Raw genomic sequence first — 14,074 nt, forward strand, 5'->3', positions numbered from 1 at the left:
TCGGACACGACTGAAGCGACTTAGCAGCAGCAGCAGCAGCAGAGGCTTAAGCTTTGAACCAGTTCATTTTACCTTCAGTGACGCACACACGACCTCGTCGTTTCTCGAGGTCTCGAGCTATTATTTATAACTCGGTTGCGCTGTATCTGGGGACATTATGAGTGTCCAAGTCGCACAGAGCTCCTAGTCCCCGCACCCTAACCGGGAGAGCTCAGACGGTGGCGCCGACGTAGGGGGCGGGGCCAGGGACCCGGGCGCCGCGCCGCCTTCCCGATCGGGGCCGCACCGCGCGGTCATGTGGCGGGAGGAGCGGCGGCGCGCGCGGCGAGGAAGCTCGCGCCCGGTGAGCGCGCTTAGGGGCCGTCGGGGCGAGACGCGGGCGGCGCGAGTCGGCCAGGGTGCCCCTCGCCTTGCCCCACTCTCAGTTCTTCACTCGCCAGGGATCTGGGGAGGGTGTGGAGCCAGACCCCAGGACGCAGCTGCGCAAATTCGAGTAACTCCGCAGGTTGTGGACAAGCTGGTAAACGGGCTCCTCCTTTCCCTTATGCTAGTTAATGGCCTTGTCTGACATTATGGAAATGAGAAATAGGTTTGAAAGACTCTATTTCTGCCTCTCCCCCCTCCTCCTTTATTACTTTTTCTATAGTTTTTCTACTAATTATGAACGTTAAAACTGTAGCTCACTAAATGAATTGTGGTATCCTGGATTGGATCCTCGAACAGCAAAGGACTTAAGTAGGGAAACTGGAAAGGACCCTGATGCAGGAAAGATTGAGGGCAGGAGGAGAAGGGAATGACAGGGGATGAGATGGTTGAACGGCATCATCGACTCAATGGACATGAGCTTGAGCAAACTCCGGGAGATAGATAGTGAAAGACAGGGAAGCCTGGCGTGCTGCAGCCCATGGGGTTGCAGAGTTGGACAGGCCTGAGGGACTGAACAATAACAAAGGGAAAGGGGAAATTCTGATAAAGTATGTGGTTTAGTTAGGGCTTCCCTGGTGGCTCAGTCGGTAGAGAATCTGCCTACAATGTGGGAGACCTGGGTTTGATCCCTGGGTCGGGAAGATCCCCTGGAGAAGGGAATGGCAACCCACTCTGATATTCTTGCTTGGAGAATTCCATGGACAGAGGAGCCGGGAGGGCTATAGTCTATGGGGTCCCAAATGGACACGACTGAGCTACTAACACACATACAGATATATGGTTTAGTTAAGTGTGTGTATCATTGTTAATTTCTTATTTTTGATAAATGTACCCTAATACTTCATTAAAAGAATTTGGGTAAAGGGTATACAGGAGTTCATGGTACTATCTTTGCAACTTACTGTATATCTAAAATTATTTTAACATAAAAATTTAAACAGAATTCTACAGTGATATGCAGTAGACCATTGTTTACAGAAAGGGCTGACGTCACTTCCTTTTTTGCCAGGAATTAGGTGTCTGTTTGATCAACTTGTTTGCTAAGGAAAGAGCTGTCTGGCTAGTGGGTGTGGGTGTTTCTAGTTCAAGTTTTCCAAGCAGGAATCTGTTTTCTTTTTCCGTTCCATCTATGAAGTGTCTCTGGAACACCTGTTATGCACAAGTAAATGAGACACACACATTAGGGGCGTGTACAATAAAAACACAAGTCAGGAAGGAAGGAAGGACTGTTAGAAAGGTACAACACTGAACTAGGAGGGCTCAGAGGTGGGAGAAATCGCTTCTGGCCCCGGGGACTCGGGAGGGCTACTGAAGGGAGTGGCTGTCGTGAACTGAGGGGTCCTGAGACGAGAAGGGATCCCTGGGGTGGAGAGTGGCTGCAGCAGAGACTTTAAGGAGATGAGGCTGCGGGGGCCTGGGAGCAGGTAAAATACGTCTCACACGGAAGCACAGAGCGTGCCCAGGGAGTTCACGTGGCACAGGATGTGAAAGCTGCAGTTACCTTATAGAAAAGGGTGACACCTGCTTTCCCTGTATATGCCATGGGAGCTGTGGCTTGTCTTAGGGCAGGAGAGGGGCATTATTGGATGTGTGCTTGGAGATGATTGACTTGGCAGCAGTTAGGGGAGTATTGGTTTAGCACAGGAGAGGTTAAAGAAATTCACCCAGGGCTATGACGTCGATGTGCAAAGACAGACATAAGCGTATGTGCGTGCCAAGTTGCTTCAGTCGTGTCTGACTCTTTATGACTCTATGGACTGTAGCACTCCAGGCTACTCTTATCTGTGGAATTCTCCAGGCAAGGATACTGGAGTTTGTTGCCATTTCCTCCTCCAGGGTATCTTCCCATCCCAGGGACTGAAGCTGCTTCTCCTGTGGTTCCTGCGTTGCAGGCGGATTCTTTACCACTGAGCCACCAAGGCAGCCCACAGAAGGACATGGCTTGGGGAAATTTTGTGGAAAACTTGACAACTGAAGGCCAGAAAATAAGAAAAAGGGGAAAAGCCTAAATCCTGGAGTTTTTTGTCCCTGAATGTTTTGGAGCATGGTTGATGGATTTGCAGAAATGGGGGACTCAGGAGGAGACCTGGGGTGGAGGTGGGGAGCGCAATGAAAGTATTTTTGAACAACCTGTGTTTGAGTTGTTGGCAGGATAACCAGCTGGAGATGTATATTTAAAGTATTTAGGAGAGGAAGCCAAATATATACAAAAGGGACAGGAAGAGGAAAAGGAGTCTGAGTGGGCAGGTAGGAGGCAGTCAGGGACCCCTGTGGGGTTGTGTGCCAAGAGGGACTTGGACATGGCGAGTCAGTAGCATCATAGCTTGTGCAGAGGTAGAGGAGACAGAGGGATGAGGCTGTCTTAAATTTAGGGATTAGGAGGCTAGGTCTTAGATTTAGGAATTAGAAGACCCATGTCCCATTCAGGGTTGTTTTAACGGAAGAGTAGGAGCTTGTGTGCTCACAGTCCGTCATCTGTTCATCCAGGGGCCATTCGCAAGGGGGCTGGGAGCCAGAGATGTGGTTTCTAGTTCTGGCTCTGCCACTGCCATGTAATTTTCTGTATAATTTTACACCCTTAATAAAACCAAAAGGATCCTTTTATTCCTAGCAACACTGAATAGTCCAGAGAGCCAGGGTTCCCTGGGGCACACCTTGGAAGAATGCTGCAATAGAATCAGAATTTTAGAGGTCTAAAGAACAAAAGAGTCTTATCCAGTCCTGTGACTTGACAAATGAAGACACTAAAACTCAAATTCATATCAACCAACATTGATTTCAAGTATATTAATAGTGCCCCAAATCCACCTATATGCCCCAATTATAGTGCCCCAAATCCACCTTAAGCCATGCTTAAACCCGTTTTGGAAATTCTGACACAGGCTCTGAGAGGTTAAATGACTTGCCCAGAATCAGAGCAGCAGGTGGTGTGAGATGTGAACCCAAGCCTCCTGGCTCAGGGCTTTCTCTGTCACACCTCCTGCTGCCTCCCTGGTTGATAACTTTGGATGCATTTAAAAGTGGTTGAATGGAATGTAACGTCAGTCTTTTCTCCTTTCTTCTAAGAAATGTGTTCTAAAAGTCAAGTTTGACTGCATTACAGATTACTGTTATAAATGGCTGCCTGGGGTGGGAAGGATAACTTCAAAGAGCATGAGGGAACTTTTCTGGAGTGATGAAAAAGTCACTCTAGACTTAGTATATAAAAGTGTCCCAAAGTTACATTTTAAAAAACACTAGAGCATTAGACCATGTGAAATCTCATATTCAACTCTGAATAGTGGCAAGGTATACCTATGATACCTGAATATATATGGCACTTTGAAAAATATTCTTAGCTGATCTTGTGATTGCTTACTCTTTCCTCTTACTGCTTTTTTCCTTTGTCTTGACCAATTCCATTTTCTTCACTGCTGGCTGCCAGACCCTGACCACACCCTTCTTAACAGAGGCAGGAGGTTGAATTTATAAGCAGAAATCTGCTCTAGTGCAGCCTCTTAGGGATTAGTCTCTGATTCAATAAGTAATTTCCTATCAACCTTGACAAATAAAAATAGACAGACTTATTTAGGAAATAAACATATAAAGGAACCAAGAGGATTTCATGAAAATTTTTTGGGGAAAATGGGTCCAATATACTGTGTTGAGTGTTGGCCAAACTAAGTATCCTAGACTTTGACTCTCAGTTTTATTTGATGTCATAAGTAATAGAAACTTGGTTTACTCTGATATTAATCTCATTAAAATGCTCTGAAAGATAGAAAGCAAGGTCTAAGAGTCTAGCAGTATCTTTGACATGAGGAGTCTAGATTCAGAATCTGGCTGTACTCTAGCTATGTTATTTAACCTCTCTGTACTTCAGTGTAATGGTTCTAGGTAGACTTAAACAATAGTAGTATTGTCTTTTAAAGTGTTTGTGGAGATTAAATAGAATAATCTAAGTAGAGCACTTAGAATAGTGTCTAGTAAGCAACAAGTGCTGGCAATTATTAGATCATGGTTTAAAAGTTGTTACCAATGTAAGACATCCAGTTTAATGATTCTCTTACCGAGGACAATACAACCACTTAACACACTTCTAATCTTTTCCCCTAGTCCAGTTAAAAGATCCTTTACTTAAAAAAAATTTTTTTAATAGCTTATTATTGAGGTATAATTTACATATAATAAAAGGTACCATTGTAAACGTATGGTTTAATGAATTTGACAAACCACCATCCAGTCAAGACACAAGACTTTTTCATCACTCCAGAAAAGTTCCCTCGTCCTTCCCACCCCAGGAAACCATTGATCTGTTGTCTGTTGGTCCAGATTTCATACAGTATATGGTTCTTCTGTTGGATAATGTAAGATTCATATTATCACATGCATCTGAAGTTCGTTATCTATTAATGAGTATATTCTTTGTGTGGACTACCACAGTATGTTCATTTTCCTGTTGCTGAACATTTGGGTTGTTTTCAGGGTTTTTTTGGCTAATTTGAATATCAGCCAAAGAACTGAACATTCATGCACACATCTTTGTAGGCACAGTGTTTTCATTTCTCTTGGGTGAATGCACCTGACGGGTCACTTGTTTGAAAGAAGCCTTCAGACTTTTTCAGTGGTTGTACTGTCTTACACTCCTGCCTGCTGTGTGTGTGGTGTCCGTATCCTCGGCGCACTTGGAATTGTCCGTGGTAGGTGGTGGAATCTCACTGTGGTTTAAATCTCCAATTCTTTCATGATGAATGATGCTGAGTCTCTTTCCATCCACGTACCTTCTTTTATGATGTATCTTTTCCAGTTTTCTAAGGGCCTTTTTTTGTTTTTAAAATTTTTTGAGGGCCTTTGTTATTAAACACTGAAAATATGTGGTACCTTGGCCCTAAAGGCACCAGGATCCCCTTCAGAAACATGATAGATTTATTTGGCATCTGTGTCTGCTTTTAATAGCAGCAAACTAAGAGAGCGACTTCAGCAAAAACACAAGACTGAGATTTAACCATTTTGAATGTCCTTGTAAGCAGCTACTTAAACAGCAGGGTATTTAGAAAGGATGTCAGATCTGATTGTTTTCCTTTTTTAAAAAACATGAGTCTTGAGAAAAGGATGAAATGTTCCTAAACAGCTTCAGCACAGCAGCTGTTTTGAAATGCTTGGTGGTAAAAGGCCCTCTTAACTGCCCTGGTACTGGAGGGCAAGGCTGGGCATTTCCGGTGCTCTTCAGCCAACAGGCAGGCCACTGTCACCAGGCAGGTGGCCACAGTGGGCTCCTTGTGCGAGGGCTCAGTGATGGGCATTTCTCTGTATGGCATTTTCACCTGCAGTTAGTCCCAGGTTATCCAGTAGGGAGCCTTACCAAGGTGACTGTTCAGTTTTTTACCCCAGGCAAGTATTTCAGTTTTTTAATTTGTCTGTTTATTTATCTATCTATTTATCTGTCTTTTATTTATATATCTGTAGCTCCGATGGTAAAGAATCTGCCTACAATGCAAGAGACCCGGGTTCGATCCCTGGGTCAGGAAGATCCTCTGGAGAAGGGAATGGCAACCTGCTCCAGTATTCTTCCCTGGAGAATTCCATGGACAGAGGAGCCTGGCAGACTATAGTTCGTGGGGTCACAAAGAGTCTGACACGACTGAGTGACTAACACTGCTAAGTCGCTTCAGTCGTGTCCGACTCTGTGCGACCCCATAGACGGCAGCCCACCAGGCTCCCCTCTCCCTGGGATTCTCCAGGCAAGAACACTGGATGGGTTGCCATTTCCTTCTCCAATGCATGAAAGTGAAAAGTGAAAGTGAAGTCGCTCAGTTGTGTCCGACCTTTCGTGACCCCATGGACTGCAGCCCACCAGGGTCCTCCGTCCATGGGATTTTCCAGGCAAGAACACTGGAATGGGTTGCCATTTCCTTCTCCAATGCATGAAAGTGAAAAGTGAAAGTGAATTCACTCAGTTGTGTCGGACTCTTAGCGACCCCATGGACTACAGCCTACCAGGGTCCTCCGTCCATGGGATTTTCCAGGCAAGAGTACTGGAGTGGGGTGCCATCGCCTTCTCCGGTGACTAACACTACTATTTATGTATCTATTTATGTATTTTGATTGCGCCGTTCAGCATGCAGGATCTTAGTTTGCTGACCAGGATCAAACCCATGCCCCCTGCAGTAGAAGCATGGAGTCTTAACCACTGCATCTCCAGGGAAGTCCCTCAGTTTGTTTGTTTATTCCTTCCTTCCTTTATCCATTTATTTAAAAGTATGTGTTGAGCACAGATCATGTCTCTGATAACTGTTTAGGCATTGGGCTTGCAGTGTGATTCAGACAAAAGTCTCTACCCCGTGGAGCTTGCATTCCACTTGGTGCCCTCAGGAGCAGGTTTGGGCTCTGGCAGAGGAAATGTTCAGGACACCCTGCTTTTTAAGAAGCATCACAGGCAAGCCAGAGCCACCTTCTGCTTCCCTTTTGTTGTTGTTCAGTTGCTAAGTCGTGTCCTACTCTTTGGACTGCAGACCCCATGGACTGCAGCACACCAGGCTTCCCTGTCCTTCACTATCTCCTGGAGTTTGCTCAAACTCATGTCCATTGAGTCAATGATGCCATTCAACCATCTCATCCTCTGTCACCCCCTTCTTCTCCTGCCTTCAGTCTTTCCCAGCATTAGTGTCTTTTCCAATGAGTTGGCTCCTTGCATCAGGTGGCCAAAGTACTGGAGCTTCAGCTTCAGCATCAGTCCATCCAATATTCAGGGTTGATTTCCTTTCAGATTGACTGGTTTGATGTCCTTGCTGTCCTCGGATTCTCAAGAGTCTTCTCTAACACCACAGTTCAGAAACATCCATTTTTAGGCACTCAGCCTTCTTTATGGTCCAACTCTTACATCCAGACATTACTACTGGAAAAACCATAGTCTTCCCTAGGCTCCCTTTTGTACTGTTTTCCCCCTTCTGGTGGTGTGCTTTGAAAAATGAGTAAAATATGGAGGGGCATGCTAGAAGGTCATAAATGCCAAAGAGAAAAATCAGGCAGAGAAGGAGGAGAGAGAGGAGGAGTTGGCAAATTTAGGTGGGGTACCAGGAAAGGCAGCAGTGTGAAGGAGACACTGTAGGAAAGATCCAAAGAGGCGAGGGACCAGCTGCGCATCCCCTGGGGAAAGAATGTTCAGGGCATGGGGAACTCGAAGCTCTGGGGCAGGAATGCCTGGCTGGGTCAACACCACCAGGGAGGTCAGGGCGGCTGGCCCAGGGTGAGGGTACCAGGCAGAGATGAACCTGGGGCCCCTCACCATTGGAAGGGCTTTGACATGTACTCTGTGCTGAGAAACGGTGGAGGGTTTTGATCACAGATGTGACCTGGTTTGAGAAAAAAGAGAGGGAGGGATGATGTAGGGGCAGGAGAGGGAACCTTCTTCCCTCCCACCTGTCACTGACCCAGCAAAATGTCTCCTAATTGTGTCTGCACAGAAATAGACAATGAACCAAGCAGAGCTGTAGGAGAGAGTGTAAGAGTCCTAAGTATATCAGGCAGATGAAGGATAAAGGACAGGGGTAGGATGGTCTTAGTCATTGGAAGCTGATTTTTCAGACACTTTTTGGATTATATATATATTTGGCTGCACCTCGCGGCTTGTTGGATCTTATTCCCCGACCAGGGAACTCCCAAGACTGCTGAATTTTGTACAGCTCTTAGGCTTGTGAAAACTGAATGCTTTCCTTTGGAAGCTCATTTGTCAAGACTGTTGTTTCCTTGGCAAAGCCTGATCTCTTCATCCTGATCAGTTATTACTGGAATCAGTAAAAGTCTGTCCTGTGTCCTCAGAAATATAGAGTCAGATTTTTCTTTTTCTTATTTAAAAAGTCCTGAAATGTTAAATAGCTTCAGTTGGGTTGCCAGGGGCATCTGTGTGCTTGTGCGTCGCTGGCTCTGCCAGCATGATGCAGAAAGGAACTTTTCTTCCCTGGCAAACCCAACTCTGATTATACTGATTGGATTTTAACTGCTGTTTTTTCTTAACTACAGGTAACTAGGTAAAGAAGGCTTCAGGGGACCTTCCCGACCCAGGGACAGAACCCGCATTTCCTGCACTGGCAGGCGGATTATTCTTGGATTATTCTTTACTGCTGAGCCAGCAGGGCAGCCCATTGTAAAGAAGGCACGTGACTGATGAGCAGAGTGGCGAGGCTGCCGAGTGAGGCGGAGGGGCAGGCCTGGGAAACAGAGGACGATGACACGGCAGAAGGCGACCTAGGGTATGGCCTTGGAAGAAGGCCTGGCGGCATTTGTGAAGTGCCAGTTTCACATTTATTTAAATCTAGAAAAAGATCAGATGGAAAGAATTCTAGTCCTCCCCTTTTTTCAAGAAATGGGGACAAAAGAAACAGTGCCGTTTTTCAGTATTCCAGACAGAAGAGCTTTCAAGATACATACCTGGAAGGGCCCCGAATTCCCTATCACAAGCGACAAAGTAGCACCGGTAAGGATGCCTACTGCCCTCCTCTTTTCTCCGTTATAAGTGCGATCAAGGCTGTCACCCTTCCAGTACCTGAAGATGGGGCACCAAAACCATCATGGGTTTTAGAAATTTATCTTTATTCACCTCTAGAGATTGATTGGTGATGGTATAAAAGTAATTGATCCTTCTGTTTCCAAGTATTATACAAATTGTGAAGTACTTATTCTGTGGCATTACATACAAGCTCCAGGACTTGGTGATGGACAGGGAAGCCTGGCTTGCTGCAGTCCATGGGGTCACAAAGAGTTGGACACGACTGAGTGACTGGACTGACTACCTGACATATATGTTAGTAATATCGATAAGTGATTACTTACCTTACTTTTCTTGTGAAGTAGTGGTATATTTCATTTTTAAATTTTTTGGTCTTATTTGATAAACGTTTACTGGGTACCTATTAGGTGCCCACAACAGTACCAGGTTCTGGGAATAACATCAGTGAACAAAATAGTCAAAGGCTCTAAGGTCATGGAGGTCACATTCATGGTAGAGGACAGAGAAAATAAACCTGCAGATTAACTATATCACATTAGGCAGTAGTAAATGGAAAGACAGTAAGTGATTGGAGGGCAGAGGCACTGCTGTTTCAAGCAGAGATCCAGGAGGGCCTCCCTGAGGAGGTGACATTTGAGCACTGCAGGCCCGGAGCTCATCTGGGGAAAGAGTGTTACAAGGCAGGACACAGGCTTCAGATTATTTTAGGGATATCATAAAATTCTCAAAATAAAATTAATCTTAATTTGTCATAACTATGGAATGAGGTTCCATAGTTCGTGACATTGTACAGGAGACAGGGATCAAGACCATCCCCATGGAAAAGAAATGCAAAAAAGCAAAATGGCTGTCTGGGGAGGCCTTATAAATAGCTGTGAAAAGAAGAGAAGCGAAAAGCAAAGGAGAAAAGGAAAGATATAAACATCTGAATGCAGAGTTCCAAAGAATAGCAAGAAGAGATAAGAAAGCCTTCTTCAGCGATCAATGCAAAGAAATAGAGGAAAACAACAGAATGGGAAAGACTAGGAATCTCTTCAAGAAAATTAGAGATACCAAGGGAACATTTCATGCAAAGATGGGCTCGATAAAGGACAGAAATGGTATGGACCTAACAGAAGCAGAAGATATTAAGAAGAGATAGCAAGAATACACAGAAGAACTGTACAAAAAGGATCTTCATGACCCAGATAATCACGATGGTGTGATCACTGACCTAGAGCCAGACATCCTGGAATGTGAAGTCAAGTGGGCCTTAGAAAACATCACTGCGAACAAAGCTAGTGGAGGTGATGGAATTCCAGTTGAGCTATTCCAAATCCTGAAAGATGATGCTGTGAAAGTGCTGCACTGAATATGCCAGCAAATTTGGAAAACTCAGCAGTGGCCACAGGACTGGAAAAGGTCAGTTTTCATTCCAATCCCAAAGAAAGGCAATGCCAAAGAATGCTCAAACTACCACACAATTGCACTCATCTCACACGCTAGTAAAGTAATGCTCAAAATTCTCCAAGCCAGGCTTCAGCAATATGTGAACCGTGAACTTCCTGATGTGCAAGCTGGTTTTAGAAAAGGCAGAGGAACCAGAGATCAAATTGCCAACATCCACTGGATCATGGAAAAAGCAAGAGAGTTCCAGAAAAACATCTATTTCTGCTTTATTGACTATGCCAAAGCCTTTGACTGCGTGGATCACAATAAGCTGTGGAAAATTCTGAAAGAGATGGGAATACCAGACCACCTGATCTGCCTCTTGAGAAATTTGTATGCAGGTCAGGAAGCAACAGTTAGAACTGGACATGGAACAACAGCCTGGTTCCAAATAGGAAAAGGAGTTCGTCAAGGCTATATATTGTCACCCTGTTTATTTAACTTATATGCAGAGTACATCATGAGAAACGCTGGACTGGAAGAAACACAAACTGGAATCAAGATTGCCGGGAGAAATATCAATAACCTCAGATATGCAGATGACACCACCCTTATGGCAGAAAGTGAAGAGGAACTCAAAAGGCTCTGGATGAAAGTGAAAGTGGAGAGTGAAAAAGTTGGTTTAAAGCTCAACATTCAGAAAACGAAGATCATGGCATCTGGTCCCATCACTTCATGGGAAATAGATGGGGAAACAGTGGAAACAGTGTCAGACTTTATTTTTCTGGGCTCCAAAATCACTGCAGATGGTGACTGCAGCCATGAAATTAAAAGATGCTTACTCCTTGGAAGGAAAGTTATGACCAACCTAGATAGCATATTGAAAAGCAGAGACATTACTTTGCCAACAAAGTTTCATCTAGTCAAGGCTATGGTTTTTCCTGTGGTCATGTATGGATGTGAGAGTTGGAATGTGAAGAAGGCTGAGCACCGAAGAATTGATGCTTTTGAACTGTGGTGTTGGAGAAGACTCTTGAGAGTCCCTTGGACTGCAAGGAGATCCAACCAGTCCATTCTGAAGGAGATCAGCCCTGGGATTTCTTTGGAAGGATTGATGCTGAAGCTGAAACTCCAGTACTTTGGCCACCTCATGCAAAGAGTTGACTCATTGGAAAAGACTCTGATGCTGGGAGGGATTGGGGGCAGGAGGAGAAGGGGACGACAGAGGATGAGATGGCTGGATGGCGTCACTGACTCAATGGACGTGAGTCTGAGTGAACTCCGGGAGTTGATGATGGACAGGGAGGCCTGGCGTGCTGCAGTTCATGGTGTCGCAAGGTGTCGGACATGACTGAGCTACTGATGTGATCTGATCTGAAACATAAATTCTGCTTGTACACTAAGGAGAGACTAACATTCAGAATCATCTTGTGATAGAATGTTAACGTCCCTGAAGTGACTGGGAACTGGTGGACGAGCCCCTGCCTGCACTGGGGCACAGCTCTGGTGCGGCTGAATCTTTTGTAATCCACTGTTGTAAAACTTCCCCTCCAAAGTGGAACAGCATGAAAGTAATTTAAGAAACATGGTTTCAGATGTACAAATAACATGTTGCAGCTAGGGACTGATGTCTATCCTTCAGAATCCTTCTTGAAATTAAGATGAGATTATTTACATATTTTTCTTCAAAGTCTTTATCATGCATCGAGGATGGATACTGTTTTGCAAGAAAGATGTTGAAAACTGAGCATTAGAAACTTTAGGAAACTACTGGGATATAAATAAGACATAGTAGTAATGGTGAAAGTGAAAGTGAAGTCCTTCAGCTGTGTCCGACTCTTTGCGACCCCGTGGACTGTAGCCTCCCAGGCTTCTTTGTCCATGGGACTTTCTCAGCAAGGGTACTGGAGTGGATTGCCATTTCCTTCTTCAGGGGATCTCCCCAACCCAGGAAAATAGTAATGGTATGAGCTCCTATTTTGGGACTTTATGGACTTTTGTCTTTTCATCAGAGTTGACTTGATTCTAGGTAAGAATATGGTATTCGTTTCCTCTTGCTAATAGGCAGTTTCCAAATGATCAGAAATGTAATGGTTTAAAACAACACAAATTTTATTCTCTTACAGTTCTGTAGGTCAGAAGCCCAAGGTAGGTTTCATGGGGCTAACACCACAGTGTTCGCGTGACTGCTTCTTTCTGGAAACTCCAGGGGAGAATCCTGTCCCTTGCCTTTTCCACCCTGTAGAGGCTGAGTCCCCTGGTCCACGGTCCCCTTCCTCTATCTTTGAAGCCTGCAGTCGCCGGTCGAGTCTTTCTCCCGCTGCATCATCACTCTAATTCTGACTCCCCTGCCTCCTCTTTTCATTTGTAAGGAGACTTGTGATTACATCTGGCCCAGCTGCCAGAATAATCCAGAATAATCTCCTGTCTCCAAGTTCTTAATCACATCTGCAAAAATCCCTTTTGCGAGGTATTCACAGCTCTGGGATTAAGATGTAGACGTTGTTGGGGGCCATTATTCTGCCACCACAAGTAGAATAGAATAGAACTTGTCACTGTCAGCCCAGAGGCGCTTTTGTCCCTCCTTGGAACCCTGAATTATCAGAGTAAAAACATGACTTGGGTTTTCCCTTGGATACTGTCATGTTCCTGAAAGTTCAGAATAGCAAAAAAAAATTTGGAGAAATCTTTAATGTACTTCCAAATATTCTAATTGTTTTGCTTCTTTTTACTTCCTGCCCTCTTGCTCTAATTTACCAGTTTAGTGTTTTTCTGTTGCCAGTGAGACTGCAATGAAAATGAAGTTCCTGGGAAACTCAGTTTAATGTCTCAATTGATCACATTAAGGAGAGAATAATTGAAGTTACTAGAGAGTTCTCATCATTCCGCTTGGAAAGAAACTAAATTTAGGTTATTTCTTAGATATTTATATCATGATATTGAATAGGCTTAAGCCAAACACCAAAATTCATTTATTTCACTCACGAACATTCATGTTTTCTGATACTGTATGTGGTTATAGTAGTTAACCAATTCATTAACAACAGTTTTATTTAAGAGTCCTTTTTTTTAAAGAATCTTTTGATTCAAAAGTATGTGCTTTTCATTTGTGGAGTGTTTTAAGCTACCTGTTTTTATCATCATTGTTTTATTACAATTATTTTCTCTTTTCAATTTAGGGAAAGCCTGTATTTGATATTTGATATCTTGTAAACAAATGTCCTATATCTAACTAATTTAAGAAAATATTTAATAAATATTTAATTTTTTCTCCCTCTAATAGATTCTAATTCAGAGTTGTCAAATGTGGAATTAAGGCAATATCTTCATGAAACTTTAGAGGTAGGTACTCAGGCTGATATACAAATTCGCATGTGAATGAAGACCACTGACATTTTGTTTAAGTGATACTAACATGGCATGGAATGCAGTTGTTGGCCTTCCAGACATTCTCGAGCCATGGTGGCAAGCTCCTAACTTCTAACTGACCTCCTTATCTCTCAAAAAGGCTGTTTATGTAAACATGCCTTCCTGTTCTCCTTTCCACCTTACTTCTCTAATCTCCTAGAGAAAATACTAGTCCCTCCCTTTCATCTGTCTTCCCAGAGTGTGTGGATTGAAATAACCTGACTTAATTTAACCTCTTTCAAGTCAGAGGACCAGAAAGCGCCCAGGGGGTCTGTGGAGGTCATCCATCTTGCTTGGGAGTAGGAGTTTCAATGCGGGTGGCTGTCCTCTCAGGGACAGGAAAGCTGTCTTCAGGCGCATTTGTGAACTCTTCTGGTGAAAGCTGCT

At 44.1% G+C, this 14,074-nt stretch overlaps 1 protein-coding gene across 2 annotated transcripts in view; it reads left to right on the forward strand.

The window, feature by feature from the left end:
• The first annotated feature begins 296 nt into the window (after positions 1 to 296).
• Positions 297 to 14,074, forward strand: part of CCDC125 (coiled-coil domain containing 125) — a 30,996-nt gene continuing 17,218 nt past the window's right edge. The window contains exons 1-3 of one of the 2 annotated variants that reach the window (XM_027520209.1): positions 297 to 343; positions 8,425 to 8,878; positions 13,563 to 13,621. In XM_027520209.1, the coding sequence (XP_027376010.1) occupies positions 8,569 to 8,878; positions 13,563 to 13,621 (369 nt within the window). In that variant the 5' untranslated portion in view covers positions 297 to 343; positions 8,425 to 8,568. Of the gene's footprint in view, positions 521 to 8,424; positions 8,879 to 13,562; positions 13,622 to 14,074 lie in introns of both variants that reach the window. The other variant, XM_027520208.1, reaches the window with a different exon arrangement.

The sequence above is a fragment of the Bos indicus x Bos taurus genome, chromosome 20, assembly GCF_003369695.1.
Source record: "Bos indicus x Bos taurus breed Angus x Brahman F1 hybrid chromosome 20, Bos_hybrid_MaternalHap_v2.0, whole genome shotgun sequence".
In the NCBI taxonomy this organism is placed as follows: domain Eukaryota; kingdom Metazoa; phylum Chordata; class Mammalia; order Artiodactyla; family Bovidae; genus Bos; species Bos indicus x Bos taurus.